This window comes from Platichthys flesus, chromosome 5 (assembly GCF_949316205.1).
Source record: "Platichthys flesus chromosome 5, fPlaFle2.1, whole genome shotgun sequence".
NCBI classification, from domain to species: Eukaryota; Metazoa; Chordata; class Actinopteri; order Pleuronectiformes; family Pleuronectidae; genus Platichthys; species Platichthys flesus.
The window spans coordinates 840,194-854,785 of NC_084949.1; the positions used below are offsets into that span (position 1 = coordinate 840,194).

The 14,592-nt window shown below is 43.9% G+C and overlaps 1 protein-coding gene across 3 annotated transcripts in view; it reads left to right on the forward strand.

The window, feature by feature from the left end:
* The window catches only part of LOC133954155 (glycine receptor subunit beta-like), a 32,091-nt gene extending 18,764 nt beyond the window's left edge, over window positions 1-13,327 (forward strand). For 2 of the 3 annotated variants that reach the window (XM_062388467.1, XM_062388468.1), the window contains exons 7-11: window positions 4,544-4,681; window positions 5,928-6,080; window positions 9,810-9,958; window positions 11,134-11,289; window positions 12,487-13,327. In XM_062388467.1, the coding sequence (XP_062244451.1) occupies window positions 4,544-4,681; window positions 5,928-6,080; window positions 9,810-9,958; window positions 11,134-11,289; window positions 12,487-12,780 (890 nt within the window). In that variant the 3' untranslated portion in view covers window positions 12,781-13,327. Of the gene's footprint in view, window positions 1-4,543; window positions 4,682-5,927; window positions 6,081-9,809; window positions 9,959-11,133; window positions 11,290-12,033; window positions 12,117-12,486 lie in introns of all 3 variants that reach the window. The other variant, XR_009920755.1, reaches the window with a different exon arrangement.
* Window positions 13,328-14,592: the final 1,265 nt, after the last annotated feature.

Consider the following 14,592-nt stretch of genomic DNA (forward strand, 5'->3'; position numbering starts at 1 on the left):
GTGGAAAAGCGTAAAGCGGGACGCGCGGCCACTCGTGAGCGAACGCATCCAGCCCCAGCGGTGCGCTCTGGTCGTGCAGGGAGAAGAACAGTGGGCACTGTGTGTTTCCCCTCGACGCAAACAGATCCACTGTTGCGCGGCCGAAATGTGACCAAATCTGAGCTACTACAGCCGGGTGAAGTTTCCACTCCGCGTAGAGAGGATTTCCCCTGGACAAAAGGTCCGCACCCACATTCTGAATTCCGGGAACGTGAGTCGCTCTCACTGAGAGGAGATGCTCCTCGCTCCACAATATCAGTCTGCGTGCAAGAGTGTGTAACTGTAGAGAACGTACACCCCCCTGACGATTGATATACGCCACCGTGGTCGTATTGTCCGTCCTCACTAACACATGATGTCCCTGGAGGAACGGCAGAAAATGTTTCAGCGTCAGAAACACTGCCATCAACTCCAGATAATTTATATGGGCATGTTTGAGATCTGTGCTCCACATCCCATTCGCGCGGATCTGCCCTCGAACACAGCCTGACAGACTGGCGTCCGTTGTGATCACTTTTCTGGCAGATATTGCGCCCATGCTCACCCCCGCTGTCAACATAGACGGGCGATGCCATGGTAGCAGCGCGAGGACGCAGGACGCGCAAACCGTTACACTGCGGCGTCTGTGGCGCGCAGGATCCAGCCTGAGAGAAGCCACCCAGCGCTGAAAATCTCTCATGTACAGCCTGCCCAGCCTCACCACCAATATTGTTGAGGCCATCAGTCCCAATAACCTGAGGCACAGTCCGTATGTGACCCGACGTGTTATGGCAAAATGAGAGAGAGTGGACCTGAAAGTGCGCACTCTCTCGGCTGACAGGCGAGCCGTGTAGGTCAGTGAATTTAACGTGAGACCCAGAAAGGCAATTTCCTGTCTCGGCGTTAACCCACTCTTTTCCCTGTTCACCACAAAACCGAGATCGGCCAGGTGAGTCAGTACAATGCTCGTGTGCGCTGCAGCCTCTTGCTCTGAGCGCGCCAGCAGCAGCCAGTCGTCCAGATAAGTGGCCACGCGTATACCCCGCTCCCTGAGGGGAGCTATAGCGGCGTTGACACATTTCACAAACACCCTCGGGCTCAGTGACAGGCCAAATGGGAGTACCAGATACTCGTACACTGTGCCCTGAAAAGCGAACCTCAGATATTTCCTGTGCGGAGGATAAATGGGAATGTGAAAATACGCGTCTTTCAGATCGATTGATGTGAACCAGTCCCCCGGTCGGATCAAACGTATCAGCGTTGAGTGTGTCAGCATGCGAAACTTGTATCTCCTGAGATACGAGTTCAAAATGCGAAGGTCCAGGATGGGACGTAATGAGGTCCCCCCTTTCTTTGGGACCAGGAAATACCTCGAATAGAAACCCTCCAGTCCCTGCCTGTGTGGCACTATTCGTATGGCTCTTTTGTTTAATAGAGCTGATATTTCTTCCCGTAACACCCGGGCCGACTCTCCCTGCGCACGGGAAGCGATGAGGCCGGGAAAACGGGGGGGCATTGTGGCGAATTGAAGCCTGTAGCCTTTGGCCAGTGTTCTCAATACCCATTCTGACGCTGTGCATGCTTTCCAACTCTCTAGCCTCAAAGTTAGGGGGGAGTGAAGCTCTGTCTGACACAGACGATCTTTGGGGGCCCGTACCAGCTGCGCACTTCCGAGTATCACTGCGCATGCGCTGTCTGATAGGCTCGGAGCGAGCGGAACGGGATGTTTCACCACAGGTGGGACGCTGCTTCCCCCTTGTGCTGTTATGGGGAACAACAGTGTGCTCTGCACCTCTGTGTTTCGTTGGTTTTGTTTTTGTGTTTTTATGATTTTGCAACCCTGCGCCCTTGGCTGTGAGCCTGGATACGTCAGTGGAAAACCTTTTATTAACACAAACCCTGTGTGCGTGCTTGTGAGACATTGATGTGGCGTTGAACAATCCCGCATCTGAAACATGTCTCTTCGCCTCTTTACTGGGACGCACGAACTGAGCTCTGGGCCCACGCGTCGCCGAGAGGGATGGGTGGCACTGGGTAATTTCTCCCCTAACACACGTGATAGCTGGGCTGCCAGTGAACAGGGAACGGGTGGCAGCTCCGCTCGCGGTGGGGTTGACCGCTAAGTCACCTTCTTCTTCCGCCTGGCCTGCTGACTGGTCGACGGACCCGGTTGAGCAGCCTGGGTTGACGGGGAATAGAAGGGCTTTCTCGGCCAAGCGGGCTTCGTTTCCGGGGGGCCGTTGGCGTTCGCACCCGGTTGAGCCCTGGGGCGCTTCGGGATGCGGAAAGCAGGAGCGGCGCTCCTATAGGCAACCTGAGCGAAAGTCTGCTGGGGGGGCGGAGGCGCCGCGGCAGGTGCTTTCCTCGGAAGACAGAGCTGTAGCGCCTCATCCTCCTTTTTCTTCGCCTCACAGCGCTTTTGCATTGAGGCGAGGGCGGAGCCGAAGACACCCTCGGGGACAATAGGCATGTCCAGGATGTCCTCCTTTTCTCTATCAGACAGATTGGTCAGATTCAGCCATCTCGTCCTCTCTTGTAACACCAACACCGACATGCACTTCCCTGCCGCCTGTACAGCGCATCGCTGTACGCGTAGGCAGATATCCGCGATTGTGGTGATCTCGTCCCACGCGGAACTTTCGGGCATGTCGGCTATGTCGTCAAAAAGCTCCGCTTGGTAAGCTGACAACATGGAGGTGACGTTGAGAGCCCTCACCGTCAAAGCCGCTGCTTTATAAGCTCGCTCAGTCATGGCAGATTGGAAGCGATCGGCTTTCGTGGGAAGTGTGGGGGCCCTGGATGAGGCAGCTGACAGCCGTGGATGAAGGTGTGCTGCCACCAGGGGCTCCATGGGAGGCATGTGGGCCATGGCATGCTTATCCATTCCCTCAATATCCAAGGAAGACGCACCTTGAATGGTTGTTTTGCTGGAGTAAGGGTTATGTTTCCATGAGGCGGTAACTTCCTCCAGGAGTTCCGGGAACACCGGGAGAAGTTGTCTCGCAGCCCTCTTTGCTTGGGGTAATTTCTTCCCCTCGTAGCGGGACCTTGGGGCCTCCGCCACGACCGCGGGCCATGGAATCTTCAGTCTCTCTGCGGCGCGTTTACACACATTGTGCATATCGCCACTGGGCTGGGGCGTAATCGTCCCAACCGAGCCCTTTGCAGGGCTTGGAGAGCTGAGAGCCTGTGAAGGTGGGACAAAGCAGGATTCATAATCCTCGTCGTCACCGTCCGACACCAGACAATCCCCGCCGTCGGACTCATCCTCCTCCTCATAATCCAACATGAGGGGAGGCTCCGTTAGCGGGTCAAGCAAATCCAGCGTGGAGCCCCAGTGCAGAATCTCTGATTCGGGAGCGTCCTCCTCGTCCACACCGGGTTGGGGTTCCTCGGTAGTGGCACTGGAAAGGATAGGGTCCCTCTCAAAGACGCTAGCTTGGCGTGCTAGTCGTCGGCGGAGACTCTTCGCTGTGAAGCGGGCGCAGTCGGCGCACGAGCTCGCGTTGCTGACAGCGGCGCGGGCATGTTCCAGCCCGAGACACGCGGAGCAGACCTGGTGAGTGTCCATGCTCGATATTTTATTTCCACAGGTGCACAGGCGATGGGCATCGCCTGGTTGCGAGGTGGAAGGAAGCTTTGCAGCTTGATCCATTTAGCTTGGTGTGCTAAAGGGGAGCGAATTATCTGGAGTGATAGTCGCTTTTAGCTAGCTCCGGTGGCAGGCAGTGTGGTGACCGCAGGCTCCCGGTGCCGTTTAGCTAATCAAATAGAAGCAACTACCTATGGTGAAGGCAGTCGCATCGACGTTAATTCCACTAGCGTCCGGCGATGGAGGTGTTAGCTCCGGTCTGTGGACAGCAGCTAGTTAGCATCAACGCCGATTAGAAAATTGCTTGTTCGTGAAGCGAGAAGAGGTGTTTGAATGACGTGTGACGCCGCGTCCACCTTATTTAAGGTGCGGCACCTTGACGCAGACGTCACGACTGCCAGCCTATCAGGGCTGGCGAATTGGAATAAGTGCTTCTGTGAATACGCGCGAGGGGCGTATCCCATAGTGAGACATCGAAACGAATGCTAAGAAAGAGAACTACAACTAATTGAAAAGTCTTACATCTACCGCTACTGCACCAGGAATGGAATCCAAACTAGTTGTAATATCACAAATTCGACTCATATGGACATGTTTTTAACTGAAGGTAGATAACACGGTGAGTCAGAAACATTGAGAAATTTTAACTCTACCAAACATTCAGGAATAATTAATAACTAGAATGTGTGCAAATCTCCATAAGGTAAATCACACATTCAGATGCAGCTGCTTAAACCAGAAATTATCGATAAATAAGGGCCTCAAACCAGTCTGTAGCAATGGAGGATAAGTGCAAAACTAAATATTATTTTTAATATCATCAACATTTTAGTATTTATTTTGCAGTTTATTTGTCTAATGTTTAATAATTCACATGGTAAAGCAGCTGAATAAGAAAAATATAAATAATAAAATGTCTCCTTTATGTTTTAGTTGGATATACCACCAGCGATCTTGTGTTTATGTGGCAGTCTGACCCAGTTCAGATGGATGAGATTGCTCTTCCGCAGTTTGATATTAAACAAGAGGACATCAAATATGGAAACTGCACAAAGTTCTACCAAGGAACAGGTTAGTAATCACTTATTACAACTATAGGTAACTACTAAGAAATCCACAGTTTTAGAACTCCAACCTTTCTTTTTGTGAGATAGCTTCCGAGATTTACACTTTCGTTATTCATCTTTACCCATTTGATGCGGTGTGGAAAGGGAGATGGTTATGCTACCCTTGTTGATAATATGTTTTTATGTTGATATCTCTACTCTTTTTATGATGTGTCAAAATGTGTTCTTAACGTTTTCCAAAAATTGTCATGTCAGAGAATTTCTGAAAGAGTTATTTGTGTTAGTTAGTTCCTGCTAAGCTAGGATTTCCATGTAACGTCTACATATGATACTGCCATTGGGGTTTCCATAAGTTATAGTCTTCATCAACAGAATAATTAAATGTTTAAAGAAATAATATATATTAAAGGTAGAGTAAACTTTTTGTATTTTTCATGAAGCCAGTTTGAGATTACTTTTGATTTGTAACATTATCATAATGGTAGTAGCCATTAGAAGATGGGTAAATGTGGCCATAGTGGCTATTTTCTTCAACTGTCCGTTGTTGTTGAGTGTGGCCAGCATTGCTACAAAATAACACAAAAAAACATGCATGGGATACATTTACATGTTCAGTGAATGCTGTATCGAGAGAAAGTCGCACAGTTGATGGTGTAAGATCTTAAGTCAATAGAAATATTGTTAAAAACAGAAGATGGGGGGGGGGGGGCAGTAAGGAGGGGGCAGACTCTACCATCTTAGTCAGGAAGTCAGCTCGATGTTCCACAGTTAGAACATTTGAACTAAAACCTGAAGCTTTAAAAACCATGAAACATGATACATTTAAAATGTGAACAACAGTGTGTAAAACCTAAAGATTAGTGCCTATTTTTGTTAGTAATTTTTCTTCTCTTCAACAGACCCAATCTCTGAGACACTTGAATTTATAAAATTGTAAAAGTAAAAATACATGCACTGAAAACGTATGTCTTATCTAATAAATAATATTGGTATCATACAATTGCAGAAACAAATAAACTCACATGGAACAAAAACAAATCTCAGATAAGTAAACATTGGTGAATGTCAGAATCCTTGTAAAAACAGCATTAGTGAGCTTTAGGAATAAATTTCCTCTTGAGAAGAGTTGGTTAATAAGGCCCAACATGTACCTCTGCTTACCATCTGTAATGGTTACATGATTTTGCAGGAATTTTGATCTGATCTAACTTTGAGTAATTCATAATTACTCATTCTCTGTCTGTTTCTAGGATACTACACCTGTGTTGAAGTGATTTTTACATTGCGTCGGCAGGTTGGTTTCTATTTGATGGGAGTTTATGCCCCAACTTTGTTGATTGTTGTTTTGTCCTGGTTATCATTCTGGATAAACCCTGATGCTTCAGCTGCAAGGGTGCCACTGGGTGAGTAACGCCAATATATGTTTCAGATGATGTGTTTGAATAAATTGACATTCAATTTAGTGGTCAGATAGGGGTGGCAATTATCTAGCCTCCAACCCTTACAGGTAAGTAATAATAGCTCTGCTGTAAATGTTTTTAATTTGAATCTGCCATGCAAAACTCAGCGTTTATAAGCACGGCATGCTTAGAGTGGGAAAAATACAGGGAAAATACTCCGTCTATGTCTTTATATCTCCAACCTAAAAAAGGCTATATTTTATAGAAATCCCATAACTGTGTGTTTTGCTGAAATTCTACACCAGATCAATGACACCTAGGATGTGCAAATGCCCACTAAATACAGCTCAAATAGATTAAGGGAACACTTAAATCGCATCAGATCTTGATGAACGAATTATTCAAGTTGAAAATATTTACTGATGTACATTCTATAATTTGTTGAGAATAAAAGGATGTAACAACAGTCCATGGAAACCAAAATCATCAACCCATTGAGGGCTGGATTCAATATCATGAAACCAGACTCTTTCACGTTCACGTTCTGGTTGAGTTGGACGGTGCTTTAGCCTGGATGCCAGACGAAATTAGCCCCGCCCACAACATTTTAGGTCGGGAAGTTCGGTCTGGAGTCGCTTCGTTGAGGAGAAATTATGCCCGACCAGGCCAATCAGATTGTCAGGGCGGGCTTTATACGATGATGGACAGATGATCAACGGTAACGTGATCAACCACGTCATCAGCTGAGATGTGTAGATGCTGCCATTGAGTCTGTTTTAGAAGACATCGACAGCGCATTCATTTTGAAAGAGGAACAGAGAACGTGGTGGAGACGCCAAAGCACCGCGCTATCGCGCCGGCGCTTGGCTGTTCACACCAGACACTGAAGCGACGCTGAACCGCCGGGCAGCACTAATAATATCACCCGTTGATCCAGTAGATTAAAAGCATATACTTACTTGTTGCTCCAACATTAAGCAACAGCGTCCAAACATGTGTCCTCCTTGGTGTTGTCTTTATACAACATGTTTCGAGGATCATACAACTCACTGTACTTCTCCACTTCAATTATTAATTTAATGTCATCCATGTTGTAGAACTTCGCTGTTTGCTCCGTTAAATGTCGGGTGTCGGGGGTAAATTATGTATTCTCCACTTAAGCCTATGTGGGGAACACGTAGCCCCCTCTCTCTCTCTTTTTATCTGTATCACTGCTTGTGTGGCTGTAGTGGATGGGCAGAGGGGGACATTTAATAATGTCATTGGTCAAATTAAAACTCCAGGACAACAGAAGGGGACTTCAAAGTATGGGATGCATATTTGATCATTTATATCATATAAAATATGTCATCAATATCGTTTAAAATCGTTTTTTAAGTGTGTTTCCTGGTGCGATACGCTCGCGTCAAGCGCAAAAAATAGACTCGGCACCGAAACGATCGCTGCACGGCGGCGTTTCAGCCTCCGGTGTGACCCGCACAAAGTTTTAACATGGGAGTGGATGGGAGCCAGCTGTTATTTAAGGCTTGACGCTGCGCTGAAGGGTCGTTTTGGGCATCGCTTCAGCCTCCGGTGTGACCCGCACAAAGTTTTACCATGGGAGTGGATTGGAGCCAGCTGTAATTTAAGGCTTGGCGCTGCGCTGAAGCGTCCGGTGTGAACCCGGCGTTAGTAAATAACTCACAATGCTTTGCTTAACATACATCAAATACTATGTTGCTCTGATTGGTTGTAGGTCTATCCAATTAAGCGAAGAGGAATTTTTTATTTCCTGGTCAGTTGAAACACGCCCCATAATCACAGCCCAACGGAGCGGTCTCAGACTCACATTCTGACTAGAATTGTGAGTCTGACAACGTCAGGCTAACAGTGCTTGGCTGTGAGCACAGGTCCCCCTGAAGGTCGTCAGGCCCTCATGCCACCCTCATGGAGTCTGCTTCTGACAGTTTGGTGAGAAACATGAACACCTGTAGCCTGCTGGAGGTCATTTTGTAGTGCTCTGGCAGTGCTCCTCCTTTTGCTCCTGGCACAAAGGAGCAGATACTGGTCCTGCTGATGGGTTGATGGCTGTAACTTCAGGTCTTCTGGTAACTCCTCCATGCTCCTGAGTCTATGCTGGGAGACACAGCAAGCCTTCTTTGAACGGATGTATGGATATGCATTCCTGGAGGAGCTGCACTACCTGTGCTGCCTTATTGGGCTGCAGATAATGCCTCATGCTACCAGTAGTGACAAGGACACTAGCAGAACCCAAATTTAGAGAAGATTAGTCAGGAAGGATAAAGAGACAGCAGCTGTCTGTGGTCACCACATGCAAAACCATTCCCTTTTTTGGGGTTGTCTTGATTTTGCTTCTCCATTGCACTTCCTAAATGGATAGATTGATATCCCTGAAATTTAACTGAATTGATGTCCTGCTGTGACGATTAAGTGTTCCCTTACATGTTTTTAGCATTGGTGTATATTGTCACCTTGTCTTTATGGACAATGGAGGGAAAGATGAAGATAGGTAAAGACGAGCACATTTGGTTCATCGTTGGTGAACATATCTTTAATGACAGGTTTTCAAGGGACTGTCCAAAATCAATGGGCCTCATTCACCAGTATCTTCTTAAGATTTTTCTTTATTATTTTCTTTTTAGGAAGTTTCCTAAGGAACCTCTACATCTGATTTATAAAGAGTTCTTAAACTGCAGAATATTCTCACCTTTGTTCTTATATTGATGAATGTCATGCGTCTAAGTACGTTCTGCAAGCATAGGTAAACACTGTGCCAATGCCCATAAAAAGGCTTGAGACTGTTGTGTTGTGTGCACACATAGAACTGAAGAAACTGAAAAGAACAAATGAAAATATTAGTATGTTGGAAGGCCGGACTCTAACCATAGAAAATCTGTTATATTTTTCAGTGTCAGCATAGCAACAAAGAACTCTTAGCTGAACTAAAACATGCCATAGCCATCCGCACCCTGCTGGTCACGTGTCTAATTCTTTTAAATTGGGAGAATGTTTTGCCCCAATCTTATGATCGGTTCTACGTGATCGAAAGCTGGACTTGTTAAGGTTTTCTCCGAGAGGTTCTCTGAAGAGTTTGAAACCATTAATTGTCCCTCATAGACTCTATGGATAGTACCTGAGGAAATGGATGGCTGAGACCTGAGCATTGTTTTTTCTGCATCCCTTTTTTTTTCTTTTTCTCAATTGTGTGTTTTTTTTGTTGCCCTTTTTTTGTTTTATCTATCACCCAGAGATGGGGGGGGGGGGGGGGGGGGGAATAATAACAAAAAAGTGAGCATTGTTTATTGGACTTTCTCTTGTTCCTGGTTCTGTGGATACCTTGTATCATTGATACTCAATAAAATATATATATATATATATATATATATATATATATAAAAAAGATTAGTAGCAACATGGTTCTAGGCAGCTTGTAGCTCAGGCTGTGGCTCAGGAGATGTCGTTCCGGCAGTGCGGCATATAGAGGAACTGTATAAATATGTGTTTTAATGGTTGGATGTCAAAACTGCACCGTAAAACTGCTATCCAACACCTCATTGATGGTCAATTACATGGTAACATAATGGTGGCATAATAAATACAGAGTTGCTAACAAACCGTGTTAAGTCCCCTTTTCTGTCTTTCTTAGTAAATTTGTTTCACTCAAATAATAATTAACTTGAAACAATCGTTCACAAGTGTTTACATTAATGTGTTACCATCTGTGTGTTTTAGGTATATTATCAGTACTCTCTCTGTCCAGTGAGAGTATGCTCTTGGCATCTGAGCTACCAAAGGTTTCCTATGTAAAGGCTATTGATATTTGGCTCATCACCTGTCTGCTTTTTGGGTTTTCGTCACTTGTGGAATATGCTGTGGTGCAGGTCAGTCCAAATACACAAATTTTCCCATTAGTACAGCTGTACATTTAAAGCTCATCTCCATATTATCACTGGGTTAGACCATCCTTTTTTGCTACTGACTGAGTCAAGTTGACTGATGGTTAACTGACGTAAACATCAATGGATGCATTTGCCAGATCATAAAAGGTCAACGTCATACATTTATAGAGACCCAACAGTTCCCACAATGAGCTTTACTTCTTAATCAGTGACTCACAGCTTACATTCATGCAAATTATTCTATAGCCTATGTAAAAACTGTCAGACACATTGGAAATGTATATATTTTTTTTAAATGTGAATCAAATTGAAAAAGGCCACTTTTGAATGGTTGCTCTGTGCCATCTAATATTATCAACAAAGATTAAGCTGAGTCTCACCTCCCATCCTAGTGCAAGCACATTTGTTTGGTGCCATGTTATTGCCAAACTGTCCTTGCCCAATCAAATCAAATGGTACTCCCGTCCAAGGAAAATTGCACAACCAACTGTTAGACACTGGGTTTGTGTCTACAGGAAAACAGAGCATTTGGTATTTCTTTATGACATCCCGTCTGAATGAAAACCCTGTGTCGCTGCCTTTCAATTGTTTTTGTACTGATGGACAATTTTTTGCATACGGTTTCTAGAATAAAAGAAACCCTGAGGTTGCTGACAATCTAATATCAACCTGTGACTTTTTGAAAAATACTTCACCACTTATGCTGCAATCCATACACACATCAACCGACAATAAAAGTTTAGCTTCTCAAATTGCCGGCAGTATTTCTGTAGGCAAGCCTGGACATGTACAATGTACAAGCTAACCCACAAAATCCTGGATGTTTTTATCAAAGTGTAATATTATGGGATTATTATTATAGAGTTACATCTTTGTAAATTGTAACAGCGAGCTACCACCTGAGGTACCTACACTTTCATGCAGAGTGAGAGAATGGGAGGGCAGAGCTCAATATTCTGTCTTCTGATACTCTTACAAATAATCAAAGGAAGATTCCAAATGTTAAACATGTACATTGCTCTTTTATGAATGCATCTACTTGTAGTTAAGTGGTTCTGTCTGTCTGTCTTAATTATGCCTGTCTGTCTTTCCATCCGTCCGTCCGTCCGTCCGTCCATCCGTCTATTTATTCCATAACACCCTCTGTTTCTCTACAGGTGATGCTGAACAGCCCCAAACGAATTGAGGAGGAGAAAACTAAAATGGCCAACAAGGAAAAAGCGTTGAGAGAGAAAGAAGGGAAGATGGAGTCAAATAAAACTAACACAGTGAATGGGACAGGTGGAACACCCATACATGTCAACACATTGCAGGTAAAAACACTCAATGTACGAACATATCTCTTTAGCTTACATTATTTGTAATAAGCATCACATTCACACTTAAAAATTAGTTAATCATTATCAGACTAAATTACATATTTTCTATAAGACCCCTCAATAAGTGAACATCAGTAGGATACCTGTGCCCCAGCAAGAATTGTTAATGAGGCTCTCCTTAAGCCTGGGCCACACTGGTAGTAGTTGCACCACAGAATGGCGGCATCCTGGTTCTGCTGTGTGTCGCGGTTGTGTGTTGTTCATCCTGGCAGCATGTGTGGCAGCTGTGTCGTATAACTACTGAATTTCCTGCATTACAAGTCGGGTTATATACTCCACTAAATGCCAGGACACTGGTATGAAGGTGTGCATCTTCTGGTCTTGCGATAACAAAAAAAAACTGTATATGAATGGATGCTTTTACTTCGAAACAGTACAGTAAGTGTTGCGGACATAAACATATAATATATATAATGTTTGTGGCATATTCAACAGATAAACAGTGAAACCTACTTTTTAAATTGGAAACAGTCGTAGTAGTTGAAACCTCACAAAGCAGCTCTGCTGCAATCACACAACAGACACACTCCCTGTGTGAACAACAGACACAGGGAGATGCAGAATATCTGCAGCGCAGCCGTCACATGCTGCACACAAAGAATATGCATTTCAAACAATGTAATTGTCACTCCCCACATACTCCCATGCTTCCTTAATGTTGGCGTTGTTGTTAAACAGGACATCCACTAGAGGCATGTACAAAAGCTGACAAAAATCCCATTAACAAACATGTCGACAGTGGAGGAGATTGTGAGAAAAAGGTAAAAGTGTCTGTTCGTCCCTGTACCCGTCATTAGTAACATAAATGTAGATGCCAGCTTCTGGCCAACTTTCAGTCTCTCCTCAAACAGTTCTGCCATTGTTGTGATTTCTTCGTCATGTCTTATGATCGTCGGTACAGCTCAATATAGTCTCTTTTGTCCAACTCTTTTTGTTCTCCTCCTTCTCTCTTGTGACAAAAGATCTGTCCAATTTCACCTAAATATCTGACGTTGAAGAAATTAGCCTTTAGGGCTAGAAAGCTTTATTTCAGGACTTAACTAAATGAAGTTATCTATGATTTTGTACAGCAAAATTACATGAGCAACAATGTCTATTGACAAATTTCAACCACTCTTTATTTTGTACCAGGTGGTTGAAACTCGCTGTAAGAAAGTTTGCACCTCTAAGTCGGACCTTCGATCGAATGACTTCAGCATCGTGGGATCTTTACCTCGAGATTTTGAACTTTCCAACTTTGACTGTTATGGTAAAGCAGTCGAAGTGACAGGAGCCCTCAAGTCCCAAAACAAAAGTAACAAGAAACCCCCACCACCAAAAGCTGTCATACCTGCTGCTGCAAAACGCGTTGACCTCTATGCAAGAGCCCTCTTCCCTTTCTCCTTCCTCTTCTTCAATGTTGTCTACTGGTCGGTCTATTTGTGAGAGGGGGAGAAGGGTGGTAATAAAATGGTTTGTATCCTGATACACACTGATCATACTGATATTCATATAACATTGAACTGAAAATAGACATTGAAACTTCAAATTCACAACTCTCTACTGATAAAATAAAGATTTTCAGCATTTCATGATCATTAAGTATCACAGACGGCTCTGGTTTCTAAGAGTAACTGTAAAATCAGGCGGCTGTGGTCTGTGATACTTAATGAACCAGGAGGTCGACGGCTCGAATCCCACCCAATGCCGAAGTGTCCTTGGGCAAGATGCTGAACCCTGAATGTCCCCTCATAGATGTTGAATGCACTAATTGGAAGTCGCTTTGGATAAAAGCGTCAGCTAAATGACATGTAATGTAAAGTGGCACAACTATAAAGTCTTGGGGCTGTTGTCTTGAGTCCCCTTTAAACCTATGCATTTAGTAAGCAATGCATGTTTCATCATTTTGTGCTTAATGTGAACTAAACCTTGATGTGCTTCCTCCAATACCCCAAAGCTGTATATTATGTAGAAAATAAATGCTTTATAAAGAGGGTATCATTACTGGTAACAACAAAAATACTAACACAATCAGCAAACAGAAAAAATATATAAACATTTATAAAAATACTACTTACCAGACCATAATGCTTCCACCATGATAAGACCTAATATGTGCTCTATGAGATCCGTGTGAAGCAGATAATATGAAGATATAAGAAGATATTTCTCATGTTGTAATGATCAAATTAGTTTTCATCATTTAACAAGATGAAGTGATATAGTATATTGCAGAGGCGTGGACTCGAGTCACATGACTTGGACTCGAGTCAGACTCGAGTCATGAATTTGATGACTTTAGACTCGACTTGACAAACTGTAAAGAGACTTGCAACTCGACTTGGACTTCAACATCAATGACTCGTGACTTCACTTGGACTTGAGCCGTTTGACTTGATAAGACTTGCTCCTTTCCCCAAAACACAAAGATTAAAAAGTATGTTATTAAGGAGCGCTCTGTGCGTTGGGCACCAAGTCTGAGGGGGCACCAAAAAAAAAGCAACTGAAAAATCATCATAGTTATAATAATTATGTAGCTGAGCGTTTGGTTGTATCATGAGTCCGGCTTCAGCCGACAAAGGACACGAGAGCAGGTCATGCACTCGGGACAGCACACCCGCTTATTCTCCGTTCATTTTACAACTTCACTCATCACATCACCCACTTCCTTTAAAACCCCCTTTCAAAATAAGAGTCACTACCAACAACCCACTTAAAACCGGAAATACAAATCAACCCTCAACAATAACGTCATTAAATAAATTAGCTTACAATTATAATGCCGATATTATTTCAGTATAGAAATATTAGGTACCTTTTAGACATGTATATCACAAAAAAGGCAGAACAAGCGATATATTAAATTGCTCAAAAAAAGTTAAAGAAGATTGACTATTCTTGTATTGATGATTATTTAATGTAATCATAGAGGAGTTATGCTTAGGGCACCAAAATGGCTCGCAGCGGCACTTGGTGGTATCATACTACGTCCCCATCGTGCACAAATGACTGACAGACCTTTGGCCAATTGGTCTTTTGCAAATGCAATGCAGCATAGGGCCCTGACATATAAAAAGCACAACCCTGTTCATTGTTATGTTCAAGTATTTGTTATGTTTCTCACATGTACACACACACACACAGACAATATGACGTGAGATAAACACAGGACAGGACAATGTTGTTAGCACTTTTGTACAAATAATTACAGTTGCACTTGTTTTTTCAAATGTGTTCATTCTGTAGGAGTGGTTTAAA